The following is a 27,945-nucleotide window of genomic DNA, read 5'->3' as shown; positions in this document are numbered from 1 at the left end:
GTGCGTTTGACGTCATTGTCGTCGGACGACGTATAGGGGCGTCCTGGACGGTAGAGGGGACGCATGCGTCGAAAAAACGCGCTCAACTAAAGACGGGACCAGAAAAAACGACTCCCGCATTTTCAAATCAGTATGGATGCAAACAAACGAAAGAACGCAGCGGTACACGAGAAAAACATGGAAGAAGACGCGGCGACTAAAATACAAGCGAGTTTTCGGGGTTACCAAGTGAGGAAACAGCTCAAATTAAAAGTGAGTACCTTTGGCGCTTTTCCTCTGCAAAGTACCTACCCCAATTATAGTACAAAATTTTGCACTTGTTGGTTTGCAATCCGAAATGCTTGCCAAATCTCAATTTCTAGTGTAAAGCAGATCCGCAGTGTGTAATTGCCTATACGCTATACCTACCTCCCTTATTAATTACCTATACCGTACGTCAATCAGACACGAATTCGAGGGCAGTTGTTTTTAGGTCTTTAATGATTTTCTCGTGTATATGCGTGTGTATTTTACGTATGCATCGAACAGTTAATTTGTACGTTTAAATAATTTAGGCTTCCAGTGTTTTTGGCAATTAAAGCAATTAAAGCGGCTTACGTCAATTTCCCCGATTCAAGTTCACGGGGACATAAAAACAGTTTAATCAATTTTTGTTAACTGTATTATTGACAGGCCATTGCTAATCCAATTTCCGAACCCTTATTGAATCATCACTAAATACTTGCACAAATTGTGGTACTTTTTACCATTTTGACTTGTTTCTTTGATAAATTTTGGGATTATTTCAGTTTCACAGCGCTTAGCAACTTCTTGTAGTAGAGAGAATATTTACTGTTTATCCGGACCGTTTCTTAGAGTTAGAGACTAAGAGCTGGGGGTTTCTTAAACATTAAAATCTAAAATTTAATATACGAGGTTGCTTATTTACTGTATACCTACATAAAGTTCTATAATCGGCCAAACTGTTAGTTTATTATTGTTGTGCAGACTTTCACCTAGAACTCAGTGGCGTATAATTAACTACTAAGTTAGCAATATTTCATTTCGCGATTATTAAATAAACCATTGTGATATTTCTCAAATACTGTAATGTATATAAAAATGAGTTCTACGCCACTGATTTCTGGGTAAACGTTTCCTTTTTACCATTTTTTCATATCGTCCATACTAATAAAGTTATCCGGAATATCTTTGCGATCCATTCCTGTGCACGACAAATAAGCCACCCCTACATTCGGTAATATGGATGATATACATTGGTGGAATGGAGTATAACAATTTCAGTGATAATTTTAAAGCCTTGACCCTTGGTGCTCTTCAATCACTGTAGGTGTTTACTTCAAAAGTTAATGTGACCTAGGACCTACCTTCAGTGGTTAAATCACACTATCAACACTATAGATAGAGTGTATGCATGATTATTTCTCTCATAGTCTTAATTTATGTTAACAATGCAAGGACGTTTGCTCAGATGATTTTGATATTCCAAAGATACATACAAACATCCAATGGGAGTGTTTGTGTTGGGACTAATTGTTGTATACACGTGTATACAAGGTCCTTGTAATACTCGTACAAGTTGAAATATTCCCAACATGTAGGGCAGTATTCTACTCAAGTCATACCCAGGACCATTCATAACTAGGACGGTTCAGTGGCGGATTATCCAAACATTCGGACTTATGATCACCTGTGAGCCCCCCCTCCCCATTGTAACGGGCTTACTTACATTTACCTGGGTCGAGGACTTCACTTGCATAACAAAATTTAATATGACAATCAATTTTTAATTTACCCACGGATAGCTCACTAATAAAAATGCTTATTAAACTCCTTACCTTGCGGAAGTTTGACCCTTTATTCCCTTGTAAGACCTGAAATTCAAAATCAAATGTTCTGGTTTGATTGAACTCGAATGTGAACTTAGTTGATCGAATATGTTAAGTAAAAGAAAGTTGGTCAAATTCCATGTTTCTTTCCACGTTATTTGACTTAAAATATCGATTTGGCTTATAAAAAGAACTACAAAAAAATGCAATACCTATTTTGTGATCGCATGTCCATGCTTAATTTGATCCCTATCTATAATTTATCTTTTCCACAATAAATTACTGGTAAACACACCTCGGACTGCTAAACAAAATTTTAATCCAACCAAAGGAATGGTATGACTGAAATTAAATACAGTTTTCCAATCAGGGAAGCAAAAAAACCAAAATTCTTTGTTCGGATTCGATTCGTATTCATAAATGTAATACGAATCTGTTTATGAAATGATTCTCATAGGTCGATCCCTATTAGGTACATTATTTTATACAAATGAAAAAACTTGAAATAACTTACAATGATTGGCGTGGGTATAATATTCTCGTCTGGTAACAATCCTTGAAAAATGCCGTTTCCTTTAGAAATATGGACACAGATCGCTTCGATGGTACAGTTGACCGGGTACGATACCTGATGAATGCAAAGTTCATATGAATCGCGAATCCAAGCAAACCGCCTTCAATTTCGCGAAAGTAAAAGTCGAGTGCAAAGGAATAAAATGCTAATGATCCTCTCTGTTGATATTAATTTTGCCCAATTTATTAACTAGGTTTTACTGCGCGTATTAATTGTTTTTAAATTCCTTGACGTATGCCACTGTATACAAAATTTTATTTATCACACAGGCCCGTATGAATAAAAGTAAGCAAATGCTTATACTTGCAAAATTCAAAGTAAATACTCGTAAGTGCTCCTTCGCACTGGGTGACTTAGCAGCGCTTCTAAGCAGAAGGACAGGACGCTGTGCAGCGCTGCAAAACCATGCTAAACAGACCAGTATGAAGGGGCAGTTACGAGTATTTACTTTGAATTTTGCAAGTATAAGCATTGCTTACTTTTATTCATATCGGCCAATAAGTTATCCAATGACTACTTTCTTTCTTCTATCTCCACTCTCGCCTACTCGAAAAAGTTCCATATATTTTACCATCCGTAAATAAAAGGTCTTGCTACGAATTAGGGTGCTAAATAGTTATTTTTAGTACAAGTGAACAAATGCACTATTTCCTCTCGAGTTCTAGATTTAAACAGATGAGCAAGCAGAACAAGCTAGTGTTTCATCTAGAGGGAGAGAATATAAGCTTCGTTGCTCAAGAGTGCTAAACATAATTTTGTCCACAATCGTATTCATTCTTTAGCAGTTCAAATAACTGACTTTTGCGAAATGTGTAATACCTAAATATGATTTTTTTACACGTTGGTTATTTGAACTGCAAATAATGAATACGATTGTGGAGAAAATGATATTTGTCACTCTTGAGCAACGGCTCTTGTAATCTCTCGCTCTATATGACACACTCGCTCGCCGTTTAAAATCTTAATCCTTTAAAATCGAAAGTAAACAGTGCCTTTGCTCATCTATTCGAACATATAAAATTGCAGGTAACCCACAATTTATACAATTCAGAATTTGCTTAAATGTTTTTCAACGATGTACTCGAAATTTAGGAGGTCTCGCCGCTTAATGTGTTCTTTTTAACTGCTAATCTTCACAGCGACTCAATAGAATCAAGCGAGGATCTTTCTCGCAATCCAGCTAAGAATGCCGACCAAGAAATAATTGTTTCACACACGTGGTCACTCCAAAATTGGTACTGCCCCGTACTTTTCTAAGAATTACAATTTGCGTACCTAACATAGTACGTGATCGCTAGAAAAATCAGCTTATAATCAAATTTCTAACGCACCCAAATTGTACGTTTCGACTCACGAAATCAAGAAAGAATCCTTCGCTCTCTTACTCTCGCTATTTTAATCTGATCCGTTAGAAAAACCGAAACGGGTCTCTTTTTCTGAACGCAACGACTAGTGTACGTTTTTGAACGAATAGCAAACCTGCACATTTATCACGTGTGTTAAACAGAACGGAACGAAACACTTTAGCTCGAAGAGATTGTGGCAGCGCGTCCGTTATAGCCAGACTTACTTTAGGTCACGTTCGCTATGAAGCGGTGTATGTGTAATTTTTTCTGTTTACCTGTTACACCATCCATCACCTGTGTGTATTATTTTATTATTTCTGATATTTATTAGTATTTTCACAGTATTTATGATCGAGAAACGGATTCAATCGCTTATCTCTCTCATGAACAAAAATATTATAGTATTTTTTCGTGAAGCTCTAAAGAAGCATTTATAGCGTATATTTTTAACAATTAAAAAAGTCCGAAACCATTTCAGTATAATGTACCTAAATTTCACATGCGATAACGAATTTACCTCAGATTTTGCATACTCATGGATCTAGTAGTGCCAAATAAATTTTTGAAATTGAGCGGACGGGGGCACACGATTTACCCTTCATGGTATTCTAATGAAAGGTCTCAACGAAACGAATTCATTTCTACCAATCATTGTCCTCTTCCTCGACCCCTTACCGTAAAGTTATAATTCCTCTGATATTTTAATAGCGGAGTGTAGGAGGAGATTACTCTCAAAGGGCGTTGGAACGTCTAGATGAGACAGGTCTATGAAATTATTTTCGGATTTATCTGCATTTCTTTTTAATGCTTCCTTCAAATTCATCTCAAGATTTCCTTAAAAGTACCTCTTCTGAAGTTCCCACTCTTAAGTTGTTTCGGGTCACAAATTCTGCACAATGCGTATTAATTTCTTCTCACCCTACTAATTTTCCGTAAAATTGATATTTTCCTTCAGATTCTCAACTTTCTCATAAGTCGTCTCAAGTGTTATTCTTACGCTTCCCCCAAGTTCTTTAGTTTCCCCCCAATTCCCCTCAAGCTCCTTTCGAGATCCAATCTATTTCTTCTCTCTCCTAATTCTTCTCATTAGATGCGTTCTACTGACGCTTCCCTCATATACCTCATAAGCACAAAATTATTATAGTAATGACGAACTACGTCTTCAATTAATCAAATTGGGGGGATATCCCGAATAAAAATAGCGTAAAGATACTTACACGTTTTTCCAACCGTCGCGAACCAGCAGCTAGCAGGCCCTTTTTTACGCTGAATCCAGTATTTAACGAAACATCACCTTCACAATAAAAAATCTCTTCCAGAACTTTTAAGTAAAGCCGCCAATCATAAATAGACTTGATAACGCCAGCTTTCCAAGAACGCATCAAGCGTCCCCACTTACGCCGAACAAAGTGTACATCGTCGAACACCTATATATTCCGTTATCGGCACTAGATGTGTTTGTTTTGTTGAGATTAACTCATATTCGCCTAATATCAAAAGTTAACGCTTAAATAAACCTTTTATAAAGTACGCAAAATTAGATACCAGATGTTTCGTACTTAATGCGTCTTATCTCAATTGAATAAATTACACAATTACAAACAACTATCAACTACGCAAATACAAATTCAAAAGAAATAAATCAATTTTGTGCATATTCGTAGATAAATAAATGGCACATTTTATTTATATAGTAGCATTTTCCTTATATTGCGCAGACGTCATCGGTGTATTATGACGTCATCACAAGGTATGTTTACATAGCATCATGCAATGCAAGATTGTTACGTTCACTTTGGGCAAATAATAACGGCTTAATAATAACGGCTTTATTTAGGCGGGGTGTCAGCCAAAGGCTGCTATTAATCCCAACCTTGATACAGAAAAAAGTACAAAAACATGATGGAGTATTTAAAACAATTTATGATAATTAATATGGTATGATAGCCCAGGTGAGAACAAGTAAGCATACAAGTAAAGCAAAAAAAAAAAAATATAAATATAAATAAATAAAATAAGTAAATGCACCATGAAACTGGGTTTTATGGTGCTTTGGTATGTCAAGAAAGAATGGGTTACGGAGATTACGATCGTGAATACTACTTCGAAATTTTAACTTATTATACAAATATAAAGGTTCACCAGATACTAATATTTTGTGAACCAGACATGCAAGATGTAAATGACGTCTTTCGCCCATGTTCAAAATATTATGTGCTTGATAAATATGGGAAATATGTTCATATTTCTTAATGTTAAACGCATACCTGACACAAGAGTTTTGGATTTTTTGCAGGCGAGTAAATGTAACAAAATTACCTATTTAAGCACACGGCAAACTCAGGCAAAGTAGAGGTGGGTTGGGGTGAATATTCGGGGTTCTTATACACAAGCAAAAATAACCAAAAGCGACATACAGTAAAAGTAAACCGGATAGTCCTTAGTCACTTTCAAAAGAGAGAAGAGAATAGTTACCAAAAGGGGAAACAAGGCAGACTAAGAGATCTTTGTTCTGGTATTGTTAAGCTAAGAAATCAAATACTTTCTAGTTAATATTTGAATTTAAATAATTTTTAGTAAAAGGGGATCAATACGTAGTGGCACAAAATAATAATGTCAAAACAGGCTTTCACGGAAACAACGAAGCTATAATCGTTGAGTGAATCTCAAGCAAATGTAATAATTACAATTTTGTTGTATCGAATACCAATATGCCATCACACATTAAATCAGGGAATCGGCGAAAATAACAAAATTTACCGTTAAACTTGGGGTCGCAACCTTTTGATCTCAGAAGGGCGCGTTCTGCAAATCTGTAACAAGTAATAACACAACAAACAAGTAAAAGGGTTAGTGAATCGCGCTGCAGATAATATTGCGAAATAGCAATGCTAACATCTGACACGGAGGATAATCGTACCTACGTTTCATCCAAAAAGACACATTGGCGTCCTTGTTTACAATGAACGTATACGTAAGAAATACATAAAACTTAAAAATTTCGCAAAGTTGAACTGTATAGAAACATACGAAGGTGTTTATAATTAACGTAATTTTTACGTACGTATACGTAAGTGATATGTAAGTCTTGCGCATAGTCGCAAAAGTTGAAAATGGTTCAAAGTTACGTACGGTCAAAGAGAAGTATGATCTTGGGTCTATTGTAAACAGCGAAGTCAATTTACGGAAACGATACGAATATATACGAGCTACGGTTTATGAAATATTTACGTATACGTTCATTGTAAACGCACACTTTAAACCACGAACTTATAAATTAAGTTCGTGTTGTAAACACACACAGATTGCAAATTTTTTACATACGCATCTAAATGGTCTCTTGATGCAATATTATTTTGGGTAACTCCACTAAATCTTTTCTTGGATTATATTTTTGATGGAGGAAACCGATATTCGCAACAACTTTTCTTAAGGAACCTTTGGACCCATTAAAAACGGCTTTCTCTTTTAAAACTTGCAAAACGATGATCCTCCAGTCGAAAGCATTAGGTAGGGTGAGAGGATGTTTGTCTACAGAAGACTCAAAAGACACTGTCTGTATAGAAGTACGAAGCTGTAACTGAAAGGAGGATATATATTCCAATATGTTAAAAACGCAGTTTATTTTGTTCTAAACCTGTAGGTTTGTTTTTTTTCCTATACTGTTGAACAATATTTTGGATGATGTTCCTTATTTCTGCGTAATGTGCCTCGTTAATATTAATTTAATTCTGGCTGCGGAAGTTATGCAGATACTAGAAATGAATTCCTGAGCAAGAAAGATTAGATTATTTAAACATTCCATCAATCCTTTTTGCTTAGCGGGAGGGAAACAAAAATCAGGAATGCGGTGGTTACAACATCTTTCGAATGCCAAACTTCTTGTTTATATCAGATACTTAAAAATGAGGACAGCAGATTACGCAAATTTATAATCATAAATGCTATATTTATACAGCACAATATACGAATTTATTGTACCACTCCTAACCATGGGACGCAGGAAACAATTCGGTTTTCATTCCTTGAAGCGTCTTATACGTCAATGCGGGGGAATAAAACCAAAAGGACACAGCGGTATAAATAAATTTCGGATTTATCAACTAAGAAAATAAATTACATTTCCGCGTGTTGCCAGAGAAAAGTTGAGAATTCGAAGCAGACACATTCTTCTGTTCTTTTACAACGAAAACGGCTTAGCGATTTTCTCCACGTTTCTAAGTATAAACAAACCTGCCTTCACGGCTTATTTGCAAATAAAAAGAAAATAGTTCTGGCTTTTGTCTTGCAACAGTGTGGGGAACCCGAAAATTTGTATAGGGTTTTGTGCTTACTTATTACTTCAAACAACCCCCTTCGAAGTTGAGATTATGGAGGAAATGGATCAATGAGTAATAGAAAAGTTGATTGATTTCATTGAAATAAATTTGTGAGTCAATATCATTTGAAAATAAATCATAAAATTTAATTTAAATAAATGAAGGAACGTAGCCTTGAAATTAATTACAACAGATATTTTGGAGTATTTCCAACGGAAACAACCATATCTTCATTACTTGAAGCATGCCAAAAATCTTAAAATACTTTGACGAATTGAATTGCATCAATAAATTTCATATTTTTATTAAAAACATAAACCAATTTTGATGACATCTTAACTTTTTTGTTTACAAAAATACTACGAGTTTTATTTAGATTGATTCTGATTCAAGATCGTCGCACCATTGCCAACATAATACTAATAGTTACGCAGATGTTTACTCGCACTTTTGACGTTCAATTGACGATTGAGTAACGAAAGTATGTTTATAATAATAATTAGGACCCTTTCTCAAGATGTATCCCTTTTTTAAAGCAGGAACCCATCGTATGTAATAGCTACAAATTTCAAAAGAAGAAACGCGCTTACTTACAAAGACACAATAAAGACCAATAACTCTCTTTCTTTGTTTTGTTCGCTTACAAATAAACGGCGAGGAACTTCTATGCATCTCAATTTTGAGCCATCAAGCGTCAAACGCGTCAAATGAACAACAGATTTACAGTCACCATTACTTTACTATGCCGTTAGCTGAATCTGCTCGTCAGATGTCTACAATTGGGCATTTTAATTCAAATTTTTCCTCCAGTTTTGATACTCTCATTCGTTCCATCTATAACTTAATAAGGACCGCCAGATTGCATTGTACTTTTTATGCGTAAAATTTGATTAATGGACCCCGACGGTCGATTGTGAGTGAAGTGTTTTTTTACGCAAAATTGCCAAAATTATTATATATTATACAGGGTGGTGACTTGCGTAACGCATCATAGGGATTTCAATGTAAAATTCACAACATGCGATTATTGGCTCCCCAAATTATTTTAGAGCAAAAATATATTAAGGTTTTTTGTAGAAAAAATTTTTTTACGTCAATCAACCATATTAGTTTTCAATTTTTTGCATAATAAAGACGGAAAATTGGAAAAATAGAAAAATTTCTTATTCAATAATCTGTGATGCCATGGAATTTTATAATACAAAAAGAACGCCAATATCCGTCATGCCATGGAATGTCTGCTATAAAACAAATCAAATTCTATCAAAAAGTATTATATTTAGAACAGCGAATTTAACATAAAGAAAGACCAAATTACTAAAAACGGTTTCCTATAACAATTTACAATAAATGTTCGAATAAGTCACCATTAACTGCAAGACAGTTACCAATTCGATCATAAAATCCATTTCGAACTGCTGCTAATTGATAACTGGATATCTTTTTGTTTTATAAAATTCCATGGCATCGCAGATTATTGAAAAAGATGCGGGTTTTATTTTTCCAATTTTCCGTCTTGATTATGCAAAAAATTGAAAACTAATACGGTTGACTGACGTAAAAAAAATTTTTCTACAAAAAACCTTAATACAATTTTGCTCTAAAATAATTTGGGGAGCCAATAATCGCATGTTATGAATTTTACATTGAAATCCCTATGATGCGTTACGCAAGTCACCACCCTGTATAACTAATTCTATACTTACCTAAGCCAGGGGAGAACAGTTGTCCGCGTATCAATTCGAGGACGAACAATGCAGCCCGAGAAGTCGATAAATAGCCAAGATTAAACGTAACTTCATTTATTTACATAGCTCCAGAGTAATCGTGATGTGGTCCATAGACTGGATCGGGTGTAATGGCTTCGTTACATTCACAGGAGTTAGAAACCCCTCTTGCAGAAAATAAATTTTACTCTTTAAAAAAAATCGATTATTATCTGCTTGAACACTCGTTTCTTATCTTGACGCGCTCTATTTTCTCGAATATTAGTTCTGTTCTCTTTCATTACGAAGCGGTACCCGTATAAAGTTTCCTAATTTGTAAACTTAACAAAAAACTTTAAAGCCGAAAACGGGACCACCTGTTACAGTACCCCTTTCTGTTTATTAAACGAAGAAAACTTGATGTGCTTTGCAAAACAACAATCACTGGGAGTTTTGGCCCGAGTTGACCGACCTTATTAACATAAAAATCTGAAGTCCTAAAAATATCAGAACAGCTAAACTATTTGACTTTCTTTTGCTCCTGAATCATTTCTCATTGGATTTCTAAACGATTTTCCTTAATTTCTTCTTTTGTTTCTTCTCTCAGCTTCGCTTGGTCAGTGTTTATCTTCCTTTCAAATTGGATCTGTTTTTCTCTGAATTTTTGCCGGATTTTATCAAGCATTCCCTCTTCTACTTCTCCTATTTTCTTCTCCATTTTATCTTGGTCTTCTTTAATAAACATCGCGATTACGTTGGTTAGTTGCTGCATTTCTTCTTGAATATTATTGGTTTGCTATGTTTTGATGTTCCCTTCTTTGCTTTCATTATTGCTGCTTCACTTGCTCGGGACTGCTCGTGTTGCATCTCTTCACCTCCTCCAAAATGTTCTTCTTGAATTTCCAAGATCCCAAAGTGTTGAATTATAAACTTTATTTATTTTCTAGACTGACCGCTAGATAGCATGGATGTTCAGTTTTGTTTTGTTTTATCTTTAGAGCGCAGGCATACAAATGAACAAAGAGAGAATGGATTTGATTAAGTTGTTGTTCGTTACGCTTTGTTGTTGTTTATTTGCCCCATAAATCGCTAGAAATTCAGCTATCGCTAACACTACGAAACACAAAGATATCTTCGTTTTCTTGCAAACACAGTTAGATTACAAACGGTACGATCCTCCCTTAAAAAGGCCCCCTCCAAGAAAACTTGAAAACTGGGTCGCTTTTGGGGTGATACGTAGTTGAACTTTTGTGACTCGCCCTAACACAATTGCCCCTCGTTGTATGAAAAATTTCTGGATAATGAACTTTTACGTTTCTCGACCGCGTTCAAATCGCTCCAAAAACGTAAATTAGTGTACAAGAATAAAAAAAATCCAAACCCCAAACTACACCGAACTCGATAATTTCTTGGCTTTATGTTTGAGATTTTTTTCTGTTTAATTAACCCGGGCTTCGTGCAAATTCATGAAAAAAAGTATCACTTTCAAAACTAGTTGTAGACATAACAATAGTTGTCTCTACTTATTTAACGCAAACTATTTTACAATGGGCTTTTGTTTATATCTCAATTTCTTGAAAATATGAGGTCAGAAGTAGTTCGGTGGGTTTTCCTAACTTATACGTTCGTGATTAAAATTAACTTTCTTGGTGTAACAACTGAACTAATGCCATTTGCGATGATAACAGTTTACGCGCTGCACCAAAACGCGTGGTCTTTTTAGAATTTCTTTACCACCAAAACTGGATTACATATTTAATTTCCGACTGGTTATTCGTATAATTTTGTACACTAGCTAGGGCCCTACTCCAATTCAGATTCACAGTTACCTTAAAATTGTTCCGCGATTGACAAAATTTACGCGGGCCATTTTTGAAACTCTCTTGAAACCACCCGTGATTGTAAGTTGAACAGAAGAACAACTTACTAGACGACTTTCCCGATTTCATTCATCCTTTTTTCTAATACTTAGTAGAAGGTTCATACGGAAGGCAAAAAATTAAGAACATTGCGCAGAAAATTGCAAAAAACTTGACGAAGATTTACTTCGCGCGTTTGCCAGTTCGCGCCTTTGACTAGGTCCATTAATTTATTCATTTCACAGTCCATTTGATCGGAATGTTTACCCTGTTTTCGGTTGTTTCAGTGAGTTTTTTGAGAACTGCTTGTTCAAAATCAAAACAGGGGTCGCAGTGAGTTCACGTCTCGGAAAATACCCAAAAAAGGCGTGGTAATGGTATAAACAGAATTGGAAAAGCGCAAGAATGACATGGAAAGGTGTTGGAAAGCATTTAGGGGCTCTATTTCCATGAAATACTTTTTTCACATCTTTATACCCATTTTTACAGGCCCCCATGAAACTGCAATTTTTACACCTTCATAATGGAGGTTTGAAAAATATCTCCGTTTTTGTGCTCCTGCGCAACTCTCTATTTTATAGAACAATGACAATTTGTATTTCACCAACGACATCACATAATATTCTCTTTCTATATTTTGAGATAATAGATCTGGCTCGTTTTCAAATGTTACGACACCGTATGAATAATAGCGTACGTAAAAATTTAAATAAGCCGTGTGAAAATGCCAAACAAACCTGTCAACATTTGACTTTGATATGAGACATTTTTACCTTGCCCGCATGTGTAAAATGTAATGCTGACTCAAAAATAGTAAAAATTGTGGAAAAATTTACGAACGGTGTTGGCGTTAATCCACCATACGCAACGTAATAACCGATAGTGTACCTGTAGAAAGTGATGTCTGTTTTTTGACGTAGACACTAGCCACTTTACCATTAAACACCGATTTGTAAAGACTTTGTTGTCGTATGCTACTACATTAATTACCAACAGATTTAATCTAAACACAAATGTAATTTCAGTTGACAGTCATTTCCAATTTTAAGATGGATGTTGACCCGTCACTTTAGTTTTATGGGATTTATAGGTACCTGTCGGATTAAGTTTAGGTATGGATTCCTGCCATCGATAAACTAACAAAAACAGTTGTTCGATAATTAGATTACATACAATTCGATAAGTTGAAACTGAACCTTTGAACAGAAGCTTTCCTGCAGGAACACTTTCACTTACATTTGAGGATTGGAATTAATCTTTGTCCAAATTAAATTAGGTATCTACTTTTATGAATTTTACTTTTTAAGCTCTTGAAATTATTTGCTGAAATAATCTTTCGATATCCTCAGACTACTTAGTAAATTAGTCGGTTGATTTCGTTTTAAAAATGTTCTCATTACTTTGTAATGTTCCTAGGGGGGGTCTATCAAGCAGACACGGAAAACGTTGACTTACTCTATACTTACGGTTGGCAACTCTGACAAAAACTACAAGCAGAGCCACCTACCTTTCAAGTCGAAACGATGGTAGTCTCGCGGCACTTTTGAATTTGGATGACAGTCGGTTCGATATGGGTGGCACAAATGGACTCCTACGTTGTGTAATCGGTTCTTTTATGTGTTGGGACGTGAGACATAATCGGGAAGGGAATTAAATAAAAGACAGAACTTTTGTGCGTAAGAAATGACAAGATCAAATAAATATATTAACGCACACACAAGACCATGCCAGGGAAACCTTCTACGGGACTAAAACCCTGGCACAGGCCACACAAATACATGAAATAAATCACCTACAGCAATAAAATGCAAGAGAAAATACACATAAATAAAACATCTCAAATGGTATGATAAAAATCAGATAATCAAATCAAATGCAATTAAACAAGTTCATAAAATCAAAATTCACAAGACATCATAAATGCAGTGGAAAACATGATAAATCAATTCAGTACAAAAACACATCAAAATACCTGTACGATCAATTGAGATAATACAACTCATCAAATAAACAAATTGCATGTACATAGGAAACATGTAAATGGTGTGGCTCTACTTCATCCTTCAGTTAACATAATTTAAATTTACCACGAAAAGTACATGAGAGAATGCCATTGGTCAATAGCAAGTATTCATGTGAAAATCGATTATCGCTCAAACAGAACATATTTTAAATAGAGGAAATGTTACTGAGAGGGCCCCCATCTCATATTGCGAGACACAGAAATGCAGCCTGCATGAGCCGAGCAGGTAACAGATACAGCGAAAGATCTAACTGCATTAGGTACCTACTCCACGGAGACAGAATAACCCACTCGCACACGCAAACATCGACACATCAATTAAGAGAGCCCCCCTTGCGTATAGCTAACGCACAGAAATGCAGCGCGCCACGAATCAGCAAGTAACAGATACAGCGAACATCAAACTGTATTAGGTACTTCCCTCACGGAATAGTTACGGGTCAATCGAACAGAGCAACATCACACCGATAATCAACTCCTCATGAATAACAGAAGTAAATTACTTAATTAAACAAAATAATGGCATAATCATCTGTACAGTATTACAAACAGGATTCATCTAACGGTACACGAAACAAATGCATAGAGTACGCCATGATTCAGATATCGTAGTTTATGCAAAATCAGCAAAATGTAAATAATATCAAATTGAGGCAAGAATTCCATGATTAAATAGCTAGTACAAGAAAGAATAAAATGGTTACTACCTGTAAATACACCTTCAAAACACCATCACCCAAAATAATCAAGAATAATAAAAAAAACCCGGGAAAGCGTGTGTCTTCCGTCGGCCTCATCGCCATCTTCTTCCCATTCTCCCCTAGCTTCGTTACCAAAATCCCCTAGTATTCCGCACCTGCGCAAAACGGTCGTTGGTTATATACAGAGCATATTATATTTTTGTTTCAGCTGTAAACGTGTGTTGCCTAACCATCAGGGTGGATTATCACAACTTTCAATAAAATTTAATGCAATTTCTTCATTAGAACCGATAGTTTTTTTGAATACAAATCAAAAATAATTGCATTACCATAAATTATGTTTTCTATAATCGATGATTTCCCTATGGTACGAGTGGTGGATCTCCGGAAGAAATACTGCTGAAGTGTTTTGGATTTTTTGTACGATTACCTCTTCTTCTGCAATTGAGCGTCTACTTTTATAGTTTGCTTTCAACCCGCGTTCCTACTTCGGAATAGTGCACTTTAAGGTCAAACCGAAACTGATTTAATTTGTTTTTTTAAACTTTCCCTTTCGAAGTGGAATTTTTGATTGAAACTGTTACTCTAAACTTCTGCTAGTAAGTTAGTACCTTCATAATTTTTTGATAATTCTCAACACTAAAACGTTCGTACGCTTATTTTACTGCAACATTTTGTGTCTACTGAATTTTAACGATAATCTTTTGTGAATGGGTTCACGAAACGTCCGGGTAATTTGCCTTCTCACGAAACATCTGCATCACTAAGGAGGCCTTTTCCGTAGATTTATTTTAAAGTGCGTCACGTACAACACTTTCGTAATGATAATTTCGACTGACGGACGGCTTTTGCGCTAATTTTGGGTTCTTTTACGCGCGGATTAAAATGAAACTAGTTTTTCCGTTGATGACTGACTTCCTACTTGGTCCCCGAAAAATATACCCTCTCTATTGCACCCCTACTTTTTCAATTTCATGAAAACCGTCTACAAAATAGTGCTAATAGGTTAAATCGGCCTTCTTTATTAGTTAACTAATATACTGCGCCTACTCGACCCAATCAAGTACGGATAAAGGCAATCTATTAAAACATACCAGATCGTTTCTCATGTTACTTTATGACATAGCTACGAATAATTTGCATTTAGCTATTTTAGTCACGTAAAAGACATTAAGATTGTGTTATCGCCCGTCAGACCGGTGCTGATTACTTTTCCCAGGCAATTAACTAGCGAGCTAATGAGACACAATCCGAGAGCGTGGAGTATAGACATAGTTATAATTTCGAAAGTGGAGACGTCAACTGCCCCGAATATGTTCTAGGATGACTCAGGGAGAGTATTGCTGATTGTGGTTAATGAGGATCTTCACGTTAAGTGTGTTTGTGAGGGCATAGACTACGTGCGGATATAAATAGAAAATACGGTAGCGTGCGGGCGCTATCGCCCCCCTAATAATTATATTATGGGCCCAATAGGGAAACAAGGTGGCGGAGTAGACACCAGATGGGTATCGTATTCATAACCAATGGGAAGAAACCTACATGACAATGGGGTGTCGTACACAGTTGCAACAGGGGAGCTGACAAAAAGGACATAAAGCTGGGAAATCATCGATGAGAAGGTCTTTAGCGACCACATACAAAAACACATACATATTCCAAAATCTCAATTGTTTAAGCCCGCTTCTAATGAAACTCACGGCTTAATCGGATGCTGTTTACTGTAACTCATTTAATTGACTACTGTTAATTATACTCAATTAAATGAGCGAGATGAAATTTATAAATTAGTACTTCTAGTTAACCCCCCATTTCTCTTGCAATTTCTCAGGTCAGCACCGGAGTAAACCTGCGTGGCCTTGCAGTTTTAATGTTCGTTTTCATATACTATTGGAAACTAAAACCTGCTAATAATGACTTAACGGAGCTGAAATTCTAAAAATATTAGATTATATCACAGTAAAAAGGAATGGAAGAAGCAAACGAATTCATGGTAGGAACAAGGGCGGAATGGAGTCGCGAAATGGGTCAAATCTAATGACCCCGTGGGTCGTTTGAACCTATTCGGTTGAAACTTTGCGCAGTAGACTTATATGCCATATGTAACAAGTCTATTGAAAATGGATCAAATCCAATGACTCCGTGAGGTCACACCGAGGTGCTCTGCCGCTTTTTTCAACGCCCCTTATTGGTTTATTTAGTATTACGTTTGCTTCATATAAGCGACGCAATCATTTGTCATGCACTTCAATCATTCGGCCAAAAATAAGCATGTCGCCAATGTTTCGCAATAAACCATTGAGCCCCTCCAGAATTTGTGTCATCCGTATTGAAATTCGCGTGTATAGCGTTATACGTTTATTATTCTTAAGTTGCCAAAACTGCAAATCTGGTAATATTCAATAGAGATAGCTTAATTTTTTGTAAGATATATGCGCCAACTTCTTCGTCTACTAAATTGAAATATGCTGGATTAATAGTTAATGTAATAAAATTAGTATAATAGGTATAATACACAATAGAATTTTTAAGATTACTTCGACTTATACACAAAATAACCGACACTCCCATGTGGATTCACTTTTATATAACCACTTTTAAAAGCGCACACAGTCTAAACTTGAACACCTTAGAGAAGAACGACGTCGTACAGAGAGTCACATTGTGTCCTTTCCCTATCGACCACCTTACACACTCGAGAAGGAAACGGGCATTTCTCGCATGTTCCATGCGCTGCCTTTTATGCATCGACCACCTTTTTCGTATCGACCGCCTTTTCCCTATCGAACGATTTGAGCACCCGAGAGAGGAAGGGCACCACTCGCATCTTCCACAGGCGGACTTTTCCGTATCGAACGCTTTTTTCGTATGAGCCCCCGATTAGCTTCGACCGCCTTGCACATGCGAGAGGGAAAGGGGTACCTCTCGCATCTTACATTGGCCTCCTTTTCCATATCGACAGTCTTAAACACCAGAGAGAGGAAGGGGCATTCTCGCATCTTCCACGGTCTGCCTTTTTCTCACCGAACTCTCGTTTTCTTAAGTGAATAAAACGAGTTACAGGGTAGTTATGTCATGTTTTGAATTGTTAAATTCATATTGTAATTATGAAGCATGTATAAAATGGTGCTCATCTGTAAATACTTTACATATGAATTGTGTAAAACATGTAGAGAACTATTTTCTACTACATATTGTGATATAATTACACACACGTCAGTGGTTTTCCATCAAGATTTTCTAATATTTTTAACGTTTATTGAAATATTTGCAAAAATCGTCGAAAACTGTTTACATAACCTCTTAAAAATTGAAGTGAAGCACTCAGGTATATACGTACACTCTTACCAACATAAAAATAGTCATGATTAAGTAACATAACCTCACATTTCGACATTTCTTATTAAGATTGTGGAAAATTTCGGGCTTCTACCGTAATTTTTTTGTTGAAAACGCTTAAATAAGGTACGCTCTAGCGGTTTTTACTAATTTCATGGTCGTAACTCGGGGCCCGTATAACACATTGTAACCGAAAATTCTTCTACAGGTCGCACAGTTAAAACCAGGCCCTCCGAAATCCGGGGTGGTTCCTTTTTGTACTCGAGCAATAATGTTTAACTCTTCGCATGTGGTTTCGTCGAGCAAATAGGTCGAATAAAGCAGGCACAAAATATTCATCAATCCGCTGCCACCATGCAGTGCCAAGACGTTTATTTTTCCTTTCTTTTTCCAAGGTAACTCAAAACAAAAACGTAACACCTAACAATGCCATTAATTATCATTTTCTATTGTATTAAACTATTAGTAATACGGTAAGCGCGTAAGCCGTTTTCTAAATGCGACTCACGAGCAATTAATTCCACTTATTTAAAAAGGTACTGTTAGTGGCCAAAGTCTCATCGGTCTTGATTACTAATTTCAAACCCAATTAGTAGAAAACTTACGGACTTGTTTTAGCCAACATTACACTATGCAGGATTCACTCGGACGTTTCCACTGTGGCGCTGGTCTGAAATTTCAATATGGATCTAAGGTGATCGAAGGTTTCTATCAGAATCTGCCAAAAGTTGTCAATGAAATTGGAGGCTGTATCAGTCATGTTTCACGGTCTCCACAGCCAAGGAAATGTGTCTAAAATATTGACGTGTTTACTTGTTTTTCGTTTCCCTGCCTTTTCTGCTTTTGCCCGGCGATTCCCATCACGGCGATGTCCATCCCTGCACCGATTTCCCGGCGACCATTTACTTCCCGGCTACGGTTATCCCAGCGATGGATAATCTCGGCAACAATGTACATCCCGGCTTCAGTCACCCGGCAACGATCGTGGGGGGGGGGGGCCTGGAAAACATTTAAGATGCGGCAAACATGAAGCATATTATATTGAAACAATTCACCAGAATTAGTAGTACGGGAGGTAGCGTCCTATTTTTACGGGTCATTTTCGCACAATTACTTTTTATTCTGCCTGGTAGTTTTTACTTAGTTAACACTTAAAACAAGCGTCAGCTGGCGCGACTGCGTGGCGTGATGGTATGAGAGGCTAAGAAACACGTAAGAAAAAAATGTTAATATAGTGTACAATGTAAAAAGAGCATAAATAACTGTCAGCTGATATTTAAATGTGGCAAAACCTGTTAGCTGGGCGTCCAAAGTGTAGTGTAGCGTAGCGTTGAAAGAGAATACATGAGTAAAATGGTATCACATACTGTATAATAATATTATACATAAATTGAAACATTGTATTTTATAATTTGTAACGTGGTTAAGGACATAGAATAAATCAAAAGAGACAAAACAAACTAAAAAAAGGAAACTAATAGCCGAGCTAATAGCCCTAACCACGGCTGCGGCTGCTTCCGGAGAGATTATGGTACGTTTGTGTAAGATTATTTTAGGCGCTACTAACTTTTATTTTCCTGTTAGGACAAAACGCAACCAATAACACATTTCTTAGACAATTCTTTAAAAAAATGCGTTACAAGAAAACAGACCGGGTCTGCGGGAGTGTTTGTCTTATTTTCTCCTTAGCTTCCTCGACCACAAGAGGGCTATTTTTAGCGCATTTCCACAAAAATTAAAAAAAAAATGCGCTATTGTGGCCACTTTGTCCGTCCGTCCGTCCGCTAACTTTGCGACGCTACTAGTTTTTTATCTTAAGAGCTATTGTTCTACTTTTTTCGCTATTTGGTTCGTTATGGTGTCGAGTCTTGTACCAAGGAAGGAATTTTTTCTGTACCGCTAACAAAAAAAGTTATTGTAAAAAAAACAAACAACCGTTTTTCACATGTTCCATAATTTTTCGCTTTTGCCGTTTATTAACGATCCTAGAGATCGTTTATAATTTTGCATTGCTATCTGTCGCCTGCCGGTTGGTCTCTCCGTCTGTTCCTTTGTCTGTCTATCCATCTATCTGTCCGTGTGAACCATAACTTTGTTTAGAAATGTTCGATCGCTTTTACATCTCCGTTAGTTATGAACTGAATTGCATGAAATTCAATATGGGCATAGATTTAGCCATATAATACGCAATGCCAAAAGTTGAATCGAATCGATTCAAAATTCACATTGCCCTTTTCGCATCTCGACCATTTATAAACCGAATTGCAAACTTTTTTACTTATAAAAGTATTTGAATGAAATTTGATACATAGGCACTTGGAATAAAGGAAAATCAAACGCCAATTTCAAAATTTGGTTTTGCGCATGCGCAGTGCCAACTTTTTTATTTATGGAAGAATTTAAACTAAATTTGATACATAGGCACTTGGGATAAAGGAAAATCAAACGCCAATTTCAAAATTTGGTTTTGCGCATGCGCAGTGCCAACTTTTTTATTTATGGAAGAATTTAAACGAAATTTGATACATAAGCACTTCGAATAAAGGAAAATCAAACGCCAATTTCAAAATTTGGTTTTGCGCATGCGCAGTGCCAACTTTTTTATTTATGGAAGAATTTTAACGAAATTTGATACATAGGCACTTGGGATAAAGGAAAATCAAACGCCAATTTCAAAATTTGGTTTTGCGCATGCGCAGTGCCACCTTTTTTATTTATGGAAGAATTTAAACGAAATTTGATACATAGGCACTTGGGATAAAGGAAAATCAAACGCCAATTTCAAAATTTGGTTTTGCGCATGCGCAGTGCCAACTTTTTTATTTATTGAAGAATTTAAACGAAATTTGATACATAAGCACTTCGAATAAAGGAAAATCAAACGCCAATTTCAAAATTTGGTTTTGCGCATGCGCAGTGCCAACTTTTTTATTTATGGGAGAATTTAAACGAAATTTGATACATAGGCACTTGGAATAAAGGAAAATCTAGCGCTAGTTTCAAAATTTTATTTTGCGAATGCGCAGTGCCAACTTTTTTATCTATGGAACTATTTAAGTGAAATTTGATACTTAGGCGCTTGGAACAAAGGAAAATCTAACATTAGTTTTAAAATTTAGGTATGCGCATGTGCAGTTCCAACTTTCTTATTTAGAAAAGCATTGAAATGAAATTCTTCGCATAAACTGAAATTGAAGTAGCACGTCAACAATGGATTGCCCATGTGCAACGCTATCTTTCATATTTGTGGCCGGATTTCTACGATTTTAACAGAAGTTGCATCTTACAAATGGGAAATGAATGCAAGTGGAAATGCCCTTTATGTAAATCGTTTACGATTACTTTTTAACTTGTTTAATTTTTGGGCACGGCTCCCTAACAGGGAAATAAAAGTTGGTAGCGCCTGAAAGATAATCACACACAATCATACCTACAGTCTCTCCGTGAGCAGCCGCAGCCGTGGTTAGGGCTATTAGTTTCCTTTTTTTGGTTTGTTTTGACTATTTTGATTTATTATATGTCCTTAACGCACGTTACAAATTATAAAATACAATGTTTCATGTATAATATTATTATACAGTATGTGATACCATTTTACTCATGTATTCTCTTTCAATCATATTTTTCTCCAATAATATGACATCAGCATGCATGGAAATGAGTACCTCATCAGTTTATGGCGCAAAAAAAAGGAAACCACTTGTTAGCTGACACGACAACGTGGAAAAATGTGTTAGCTGGGTCATTAAAATTTAAAGTCGCCGCGCGCGCTAACACTACGCTACACTTTGGACGCCCAGCTAACAGGTTTTGCCACATTTAAATATCAGCTGACAGTTATTTATGCTCTTTTTACATTGTACACTATTAGATATACCATTTTCAGCTTTGCGAAAATGGTCCGAAAAACAATTTTGTTTTACATCTTTCGCAGTCTCTCGCCATCTTAAGCCACGCTTTTGAACCAGCTGACGCCCCTATCGTTGATAGGTTATGGATCAAAAATCTATAGTAGAAAGATGAACTTTGCGAAAATGGTCCGGTCAAATAGAGGACGCTACCTCCCGTACTATAGGTTTTCTTATTTGTTATTTTATAGACGTCCTTTGCATCGATGGCAATTGTGTAAACAAGATAGCTTTTTGAACTTCCTTACATACTTCGGTTTCCTATATTTCTAAGAATTAATTACACTACGTTAATAATGCACAATAACAACCTCTTTCGGTACCTTCTATGACAACCACTTCTAAAGTATACCATTTATTTATGTAAAAAAACCAAAGAAAAATGAGGTTGGGCAGACGCCATTAGGAAAGTGTGAATTGCTGAGATAACCGATGTCGGGAAAGCAAAAGTTGCCGGGATAGGTCGTCGCCGGGATGACCGAAGGCGGGATAGTAATGGTCGCCGGGATGTACATCGTGGGGATTAATCACAAGACAGGGCAAAATGGGCACACCATCCTTCCACCAACTCACAGTTAGCAATTTACACGTGGCAGAGAAACAAATTACTCCCCATAGTGTACCGTGGTTTTCTGTATCAATTTATTATTATCAAACCAAATTTGATCTTTACAAAATTAACTTCGAGTGAATGATGAGTGACAAGTAAATTTGACGAACATTTCCCTGCAAGTATTCCTTGATGAGTATAAAAGACGAATATTGCGTTAATACATATCTCAAACTGCTGTCTCAAATAATCTCCAAGTTTATTTTTATTATTCTCGAAAATAACGCAATACAAAATAAATTTAAAAATACCTATCTCCAAACTGCCTGCTTACATTATGAAATTGCCTTTCCTTTATCTTCTAAACAGAATTTAATCGTTTACAGAATGGTGGTGTCGAGAACAGTTCTCAACGGCGAAGTATAAGGCGTAAGAGTTCCGGAAAATTACGAGGAGCGGAAAAGATCAAAACGAACCAGGGAGGAAAAAATAAACAGTCGACAGAGTTAGAGGAAAAATCCGCGACGAAAATTCAGGCGGGCATCAGAGGATTTCTCGTTAGAAGACGACAGAAGAAGGATACGAAGAACACTGCGCAATCCTCATAAGTTCGTTTTTTTTATTTTTACAGCTTTTTGATGTGTATTAATAAAATAAGCGTTTTGTATTTTTAAGTTTAAAATGTAATTTGACGGATGACAAGTTGGTGGGTGTTAAAATGACGAAAGGTGATGAGAGAAGTACGCACCGGCAGTATATTTGTTCTGTAGTTTTTAAGCGTGCGAAATGACTCACATTTTGTCAAAATTTTGCTGAAGTCAAATCGTAAAGTTGTGATATGAAAAACGTTACTAATTCGATTAATCTTTTTTGTAGATATTTTACGAGACACGACCCAAATTGTTTTCGTGGTTTGCATATGCTTTCAGATTTTGGTACCTATTTTTAAACAAACGCATTGGTCATATGTATGGAGTGAAACTCATAAACGTTGTATTCAATTCAATTAGACTTGAATGCAGTTATTTCTGTTCTTAACCCACTTTAAAAATTATGAAGTGATTTTAATAACAACGTTTTGGTTGCATTTCAACACAGAAATTGCTTTTTTTATGATGTGTTAATATGTATATATAGGTATGCATTTTCTTGTTAGCCTTTAATTTCTTATATTATAGTCTGCGTATTATAGAATAGTACCTAAACATTTTTAATGTGCTAGTGTTTAAGTTTTTGACCATATTAATTTGTAATTATATATAAATAAAGTTAGATCGCAACATTTTTTGTCGTTCTAATTCGGGCATCTGATTGAGGATCTACTTAGGTAGTACTACGTTTCAAAAAGCATAATAAACCTTTTTGAAAGGACTATCTAAGACGTTTAGTAAAGATCTAATGGATCAAAGCACTAAGTATTGCCTACAAATACCTACCCATTGTAAACTATGTATCTAAATTCGCTTTTGATTTTACTGTGAAGTAGCGTGGCAAAAAATAGGCAATCTGTCTCGTAATAATAAACACTTCATCTAGAATGAATCAATTTAAAACATTCTACAAAATACTCAATGGAAGAGCTGTCCCAATTCTGTAGGTAAATGTATAGCTCATAAGAACGGAATGTAATCAAACTGTGGCTACACTGGAATGCATATATGTATTGCTCGCTGTTGATGACAGGTTTGTTGTTTTTGGTGTTCGTGTCAGATTAGGGAGATGAACTCAAATATGCCATAATAAGAGATGATTTAGCTGAACTGAGAAGCTGTTGGGTTTACCGAATGTCTTCTTAGGTGATTGGTGATGGAAAATCGCTCGCCTCGGTGGAAGACTTTTCTGTTTACTTTACATCTTAAAGAAAGGCGGTAGATGAAGGTGTGATGAAGACTTACTTGCAAATATCTTATATTCCATAGTGCACTTTGCTTAAGTGCATCAGGGAGACGTTGAAGATTTGATTCCCCATAAAAATTCCGCTTATTATGAAATACTGTCAGACAATGGTGAGTTAAATTTCTTGGATGTGTAGCGAACTTTTATTTCTTTAATAACTTATTTGTAATGAAACAATTAACAAAATTTATTTAACCATACCCATTTCAAGAATATGACGGACTGTCCCTGTCAATATCCTTGTCGCCTACAATTTTGGTACACTGTCCCCTCTTTAAGATTGTTGCGTCCTCCTTTCGCGTTGTTTTCGAAATTCAAGAGTATTCTGGATTACTGTTTTTCTGTGACAGAACTGACATTCATCGCGTCTGGTGCGTCTTCCTTTGGCAAAGAAGAAGCAGTCAACATTCTTGCAAGTTGACTCCATAAAGTCTTTAATACCAAGACTACAAACCCGTTTCGATGTCGCCAAATATAATCCCTAGCATATTGTGTACCACACGCCAATCCAATCAGTCCAACCCACAACCGATTTTTGGAATAGGGATTTAAGCTCAACAGCAATTCCTCGGCCCAGCGTCACGTCATTTGCAATGCAATGAAATAAGCAATATTCATCTGGAACTTCGAACAAGTCTCTTTGTTCTTCGCGCACAATGCTGCTCTCTAGCCAGAATTACCTATTAATCGATTTCAGTTTTCTAATGGTATACGAAAATCCAGGATTGAACCCAAGAAGGTCGTGCAGTTTAAGGAAAATATCAACGTAATAACAGATTGCGCCTTTTAACCTCATATTCCAAGGAACAAAAGGGCATTCCTGGACTGCCGAATTTGGAGATTTCATTCCGACTATTTGAATAAGTATAATTAACTCATTATAAATAACAACCGTCGATTAACTCGGGATTACATCGGTTAGGTGCGCTCTTAAAAAACTTGAAATTTGACACCAGTCCCATATTTTTCCGATGTTAGGGGAAGGCGTAGTTAATTAAAAACGGTTTAATTTGTTTGAACGTATCGAAACGGGAATTCCAGTTTGTCCCTACTCGAAATTGAAGTTTAGGCAAATAGAAAACGCACTATGAAATAGGATCTTTTTGCCTATTTTTGCAAATATGTTTTTTAAGTACCGAAATTTTGAGCTTTACCGGAAATTTGTTGTTGCAACCGTGCCATATTGAAATCCTCGCATTTGATTGGTTAAGCGACACGTACATTCTTTTACTTTTGCATATTTTGCGCTGTGTTGCAACCGTATGAAATTTGGATATTTTGCGTAAATTTTATGTTAAATTTTGTTTTTTTTTAAACGAAATATTTAAAATAGAAAGAAAACAATAACTATATCAAATAAATTTCGTCCAACTGTTGTTCCGCCGGGAGAGTACTCAAGATACATGAACTATTTCCGCGTTGGATAGCCAAGTGGAATAAAAATTGCTTAGCGCGTTTGTCGCCGGATTCCGCAATTAAACTTCTGCCTATTCTATTGAGAAAATCTCGTGATTCCTTGCAACAAGTGCCTTGAAAGCAAGTCCCATAAATATATAGTCTTTCTCTAGATCTTGATATTTTTTGTGTTTTTTTGAGCATGCCTCTTCTGCTGCAGCTCCAGCCCTTACCGAAGTACTCTTCAAGTTTGTTATGGATTAAGTTTACCGCACCGTAACTATAGCACCCGACACCGCCGCCGCCGTTCCGAATCCTGACCAGTAGCAGGGTTCCGAACCTTCAGGTGGCGCTCGAAGCAATCCCGTTACGCCGATTCTTGCCGCCGTTCCACCGTCTTCCGCCGAATCTCATCGCTGTCATCGTCTACATAGTTTATCCTGTAAATTACCGCTGGATGTTGTGTTCTTACTGTCATTCAATTTCATTTTGTAATTATACCGTTTAATTTGTGTTTTTTTTGTATAGGGAGAATCGAAGCGATCCTTGGTGCGCGAGCTTCCCGAGAAAGTTCGTCGCAATGTTGCACGTGCGATCTTTACCGATTGATCTCCCTCTGTTTCATTTTGACCAGTATGTGGTAGACAATTTATGTGAACTACCATCATTTTCCATCGCTGTCTTTTAGATGCGGTAGATCAAATCATAGATTCTTTAAATGGGACCGTCCCAATCCGTCTATAGCTTCCTCTTCGCCTCTGTGGTCGATACAACTAAACGAGAACACCTTCTGCTGTTTGTTACTTGAATTCAATCTTGCACTTTTTCGTGGATGGCTTCCATTTTTAGGCGAAAGTTCTCCACGTACTCGTCATCGACTACTTCGGTTTCGCCGGCTCTAATACCGACTTTCAAGTTGCAGGGTAATCGGATTTCCCTATCAAAGAGTATCGAGACCGGCGATTGCCGCGTGCATTCACGGACTCCAGTCACGCTGATGATCCGACATAACCTTTGACAATATTTTCCCATAGTCCGATTCATTCTTTCCACCATTCCATCAGATTGGAGGTGGAGGACTGTCGTCCTAATAATGACTGAAGTTCCGCCCTTGGTCGGACTGTAATTCCAATGGGACTCCAAATCTACACTAACCCGTCCGCAACTGTCATAACTTCTTGATCTGGAAGGACATACGTTTCTGTCCATTTCGAAAAAATAAGTTCATCGCTACCAGGACGTATTTGATTCCATCGTCTGTTTCTGGAAACGGATCTGCAATATCGATGACGATTCTTTCAAACGGACCATTTCTATTTGCATAGACCGGGCACTTCCTGCACCAGTTCTGTACGTCATTTTTTGTAAACCTTTCACGTACTTTTTGTAGAGTTAAGCCCAAGTGTCCTCCGGATGAGTCATTGTGCAAGTGACGAGATCCCCGATATCCTTTTTTTGGGGAGTAGGTAACTATTTGCATTTTAATAGTTGTACCCTCCTCGTTTTCAACTTTTTAAAAGACAATCTTGTATTTTCAACGAATCCCACTGTTACAGTGGACCAAACTTTGCTGCTTCTTCCCAGGAGGGTCGTTTGTCTGCAATTTTCCATTCCACTATGTGTTGCAGATCGAAGTCGCTGTCCTGATTCTGCCGAAATGCTACGGGAATCCAATTGTCATCAATTGCTCCAGTGAGTCCTACTTGAACCTGCTTGGCTTCTAGTCGAGCACACAGTTCATTGTTTTCGGGACATGGCCTACTTGACTTGACCTCTCAAGATCCGACAGACCATTTCTTTGAAATTGGAGCTTGTGGGTGTAGAAAAGCTAGCCTAAAATGTCCACCTCATGCAAATATTATGATGGGCAGTCCTATAACAACAGCCCACATACTGTGAATCACAAGGACGATAATGATTTTGCATTATGAAGGCACCAACCACCAATATAACTCTCGCCAGGAAAGATTGCCGGTCACAGAACACTTGATCCCGATCTACAATCTCTGTTTTTCGTAAGGTGCTAGCGACTTCCTGGATAGTGTCGTGTCAATGTTGAACGAAAAGACTTTTTGTTCAACATTAGCACGATCCTATTCCAGAAGTCGCTCGCATCTTAATAAAAACAAAGATTGTAAATCGACACAAGGTGTGCTGTGACCGGCAATCTTTCCTGGCGAGAGTTATAACCTATTTGAATCACAATTTTAATAAATCTATTTTGCTACTAATGTCTTTGCTTGTATTCATTCATTTCCTCCCTCTTTGATTTAACCTTTCCTGATTTTGGCAATCACGGCTACCCATGACCTTCAGTTAATCATTCGAGGAGGTCAAACGTATCCACATCTAAATTGATCGTGCACTTGCACCCAACAATGCAATTGTTTTTTTCTACAACTGTCAAAAAAACCTGTCATTTTCTGACGAATTTCGAAACGCGAAGTACTAGATTTTTAAACGGTTAATTAATAAGTAAGGTTGCTTTTGACAACGTGCG

The 27,945-nt window shown here is 36.7% G+C and overlaps 1 protein-coding gene across 1 annotated transcript; it reads left to right on the top strand.

Moving 5' to 3' along the window:
* Positions 1-34: 34 nt before the first annotated feature.
* LOC116177789 lies at positions 35-22,897 on the top strand. Its single transcript, XM_031496903.1, has 2 exons — positions 35-252; positions 22,541-22,897. Exons 1-2 carry the CDS (start codon positions 133-135, stop codon positions 22,760-22,762), a joined length of 342 nt encoding a protein of 113 aa, XP_031352763.1. The 5' UTR covers positions 35-132; the 3' UTR covers positions 22,763-22,897.
* Positions 22,898-27,945: the final 5,048 nt, after the last annotated feature.

Source organism: Photinus pyralis, unplaced genomic scaffold (assembly GCF_008802855.1).
Source record: "Photinus pyralis isolate 1611_PpyrPB1 unplaced genomic scaffold, Ppyr1.3 Ppyr1.4_LG1, whole genome shotgun sequence".
Lineage (NCBI taxonomy): Eukaryota > Metazoa > Arthropoda > Insecta > Coleoptera > Lampyridae > Photinus > Photinus pyralis.
The sequence above is the reverse complement of the archived record's forward strand: the minus strand, read 5'-3'. Positions and strand labels throughout refer to the sequence as shown.

Coding starts and splice junctions, on each gene's coding strand:
- LOC116177789 (XM_031496903.1), top strand. CDS start 133: ATGGATGCAAACAAACGAAAGAACGCAGCGGTACACGAGAAAAACATG. Junction 253..22,540: donor GGAAACAGCTCAAATTAAAA/GTGAGTACCTTT, acceptor AATCGTTTACAG/AATGGTGGTGTCGAGAACAG.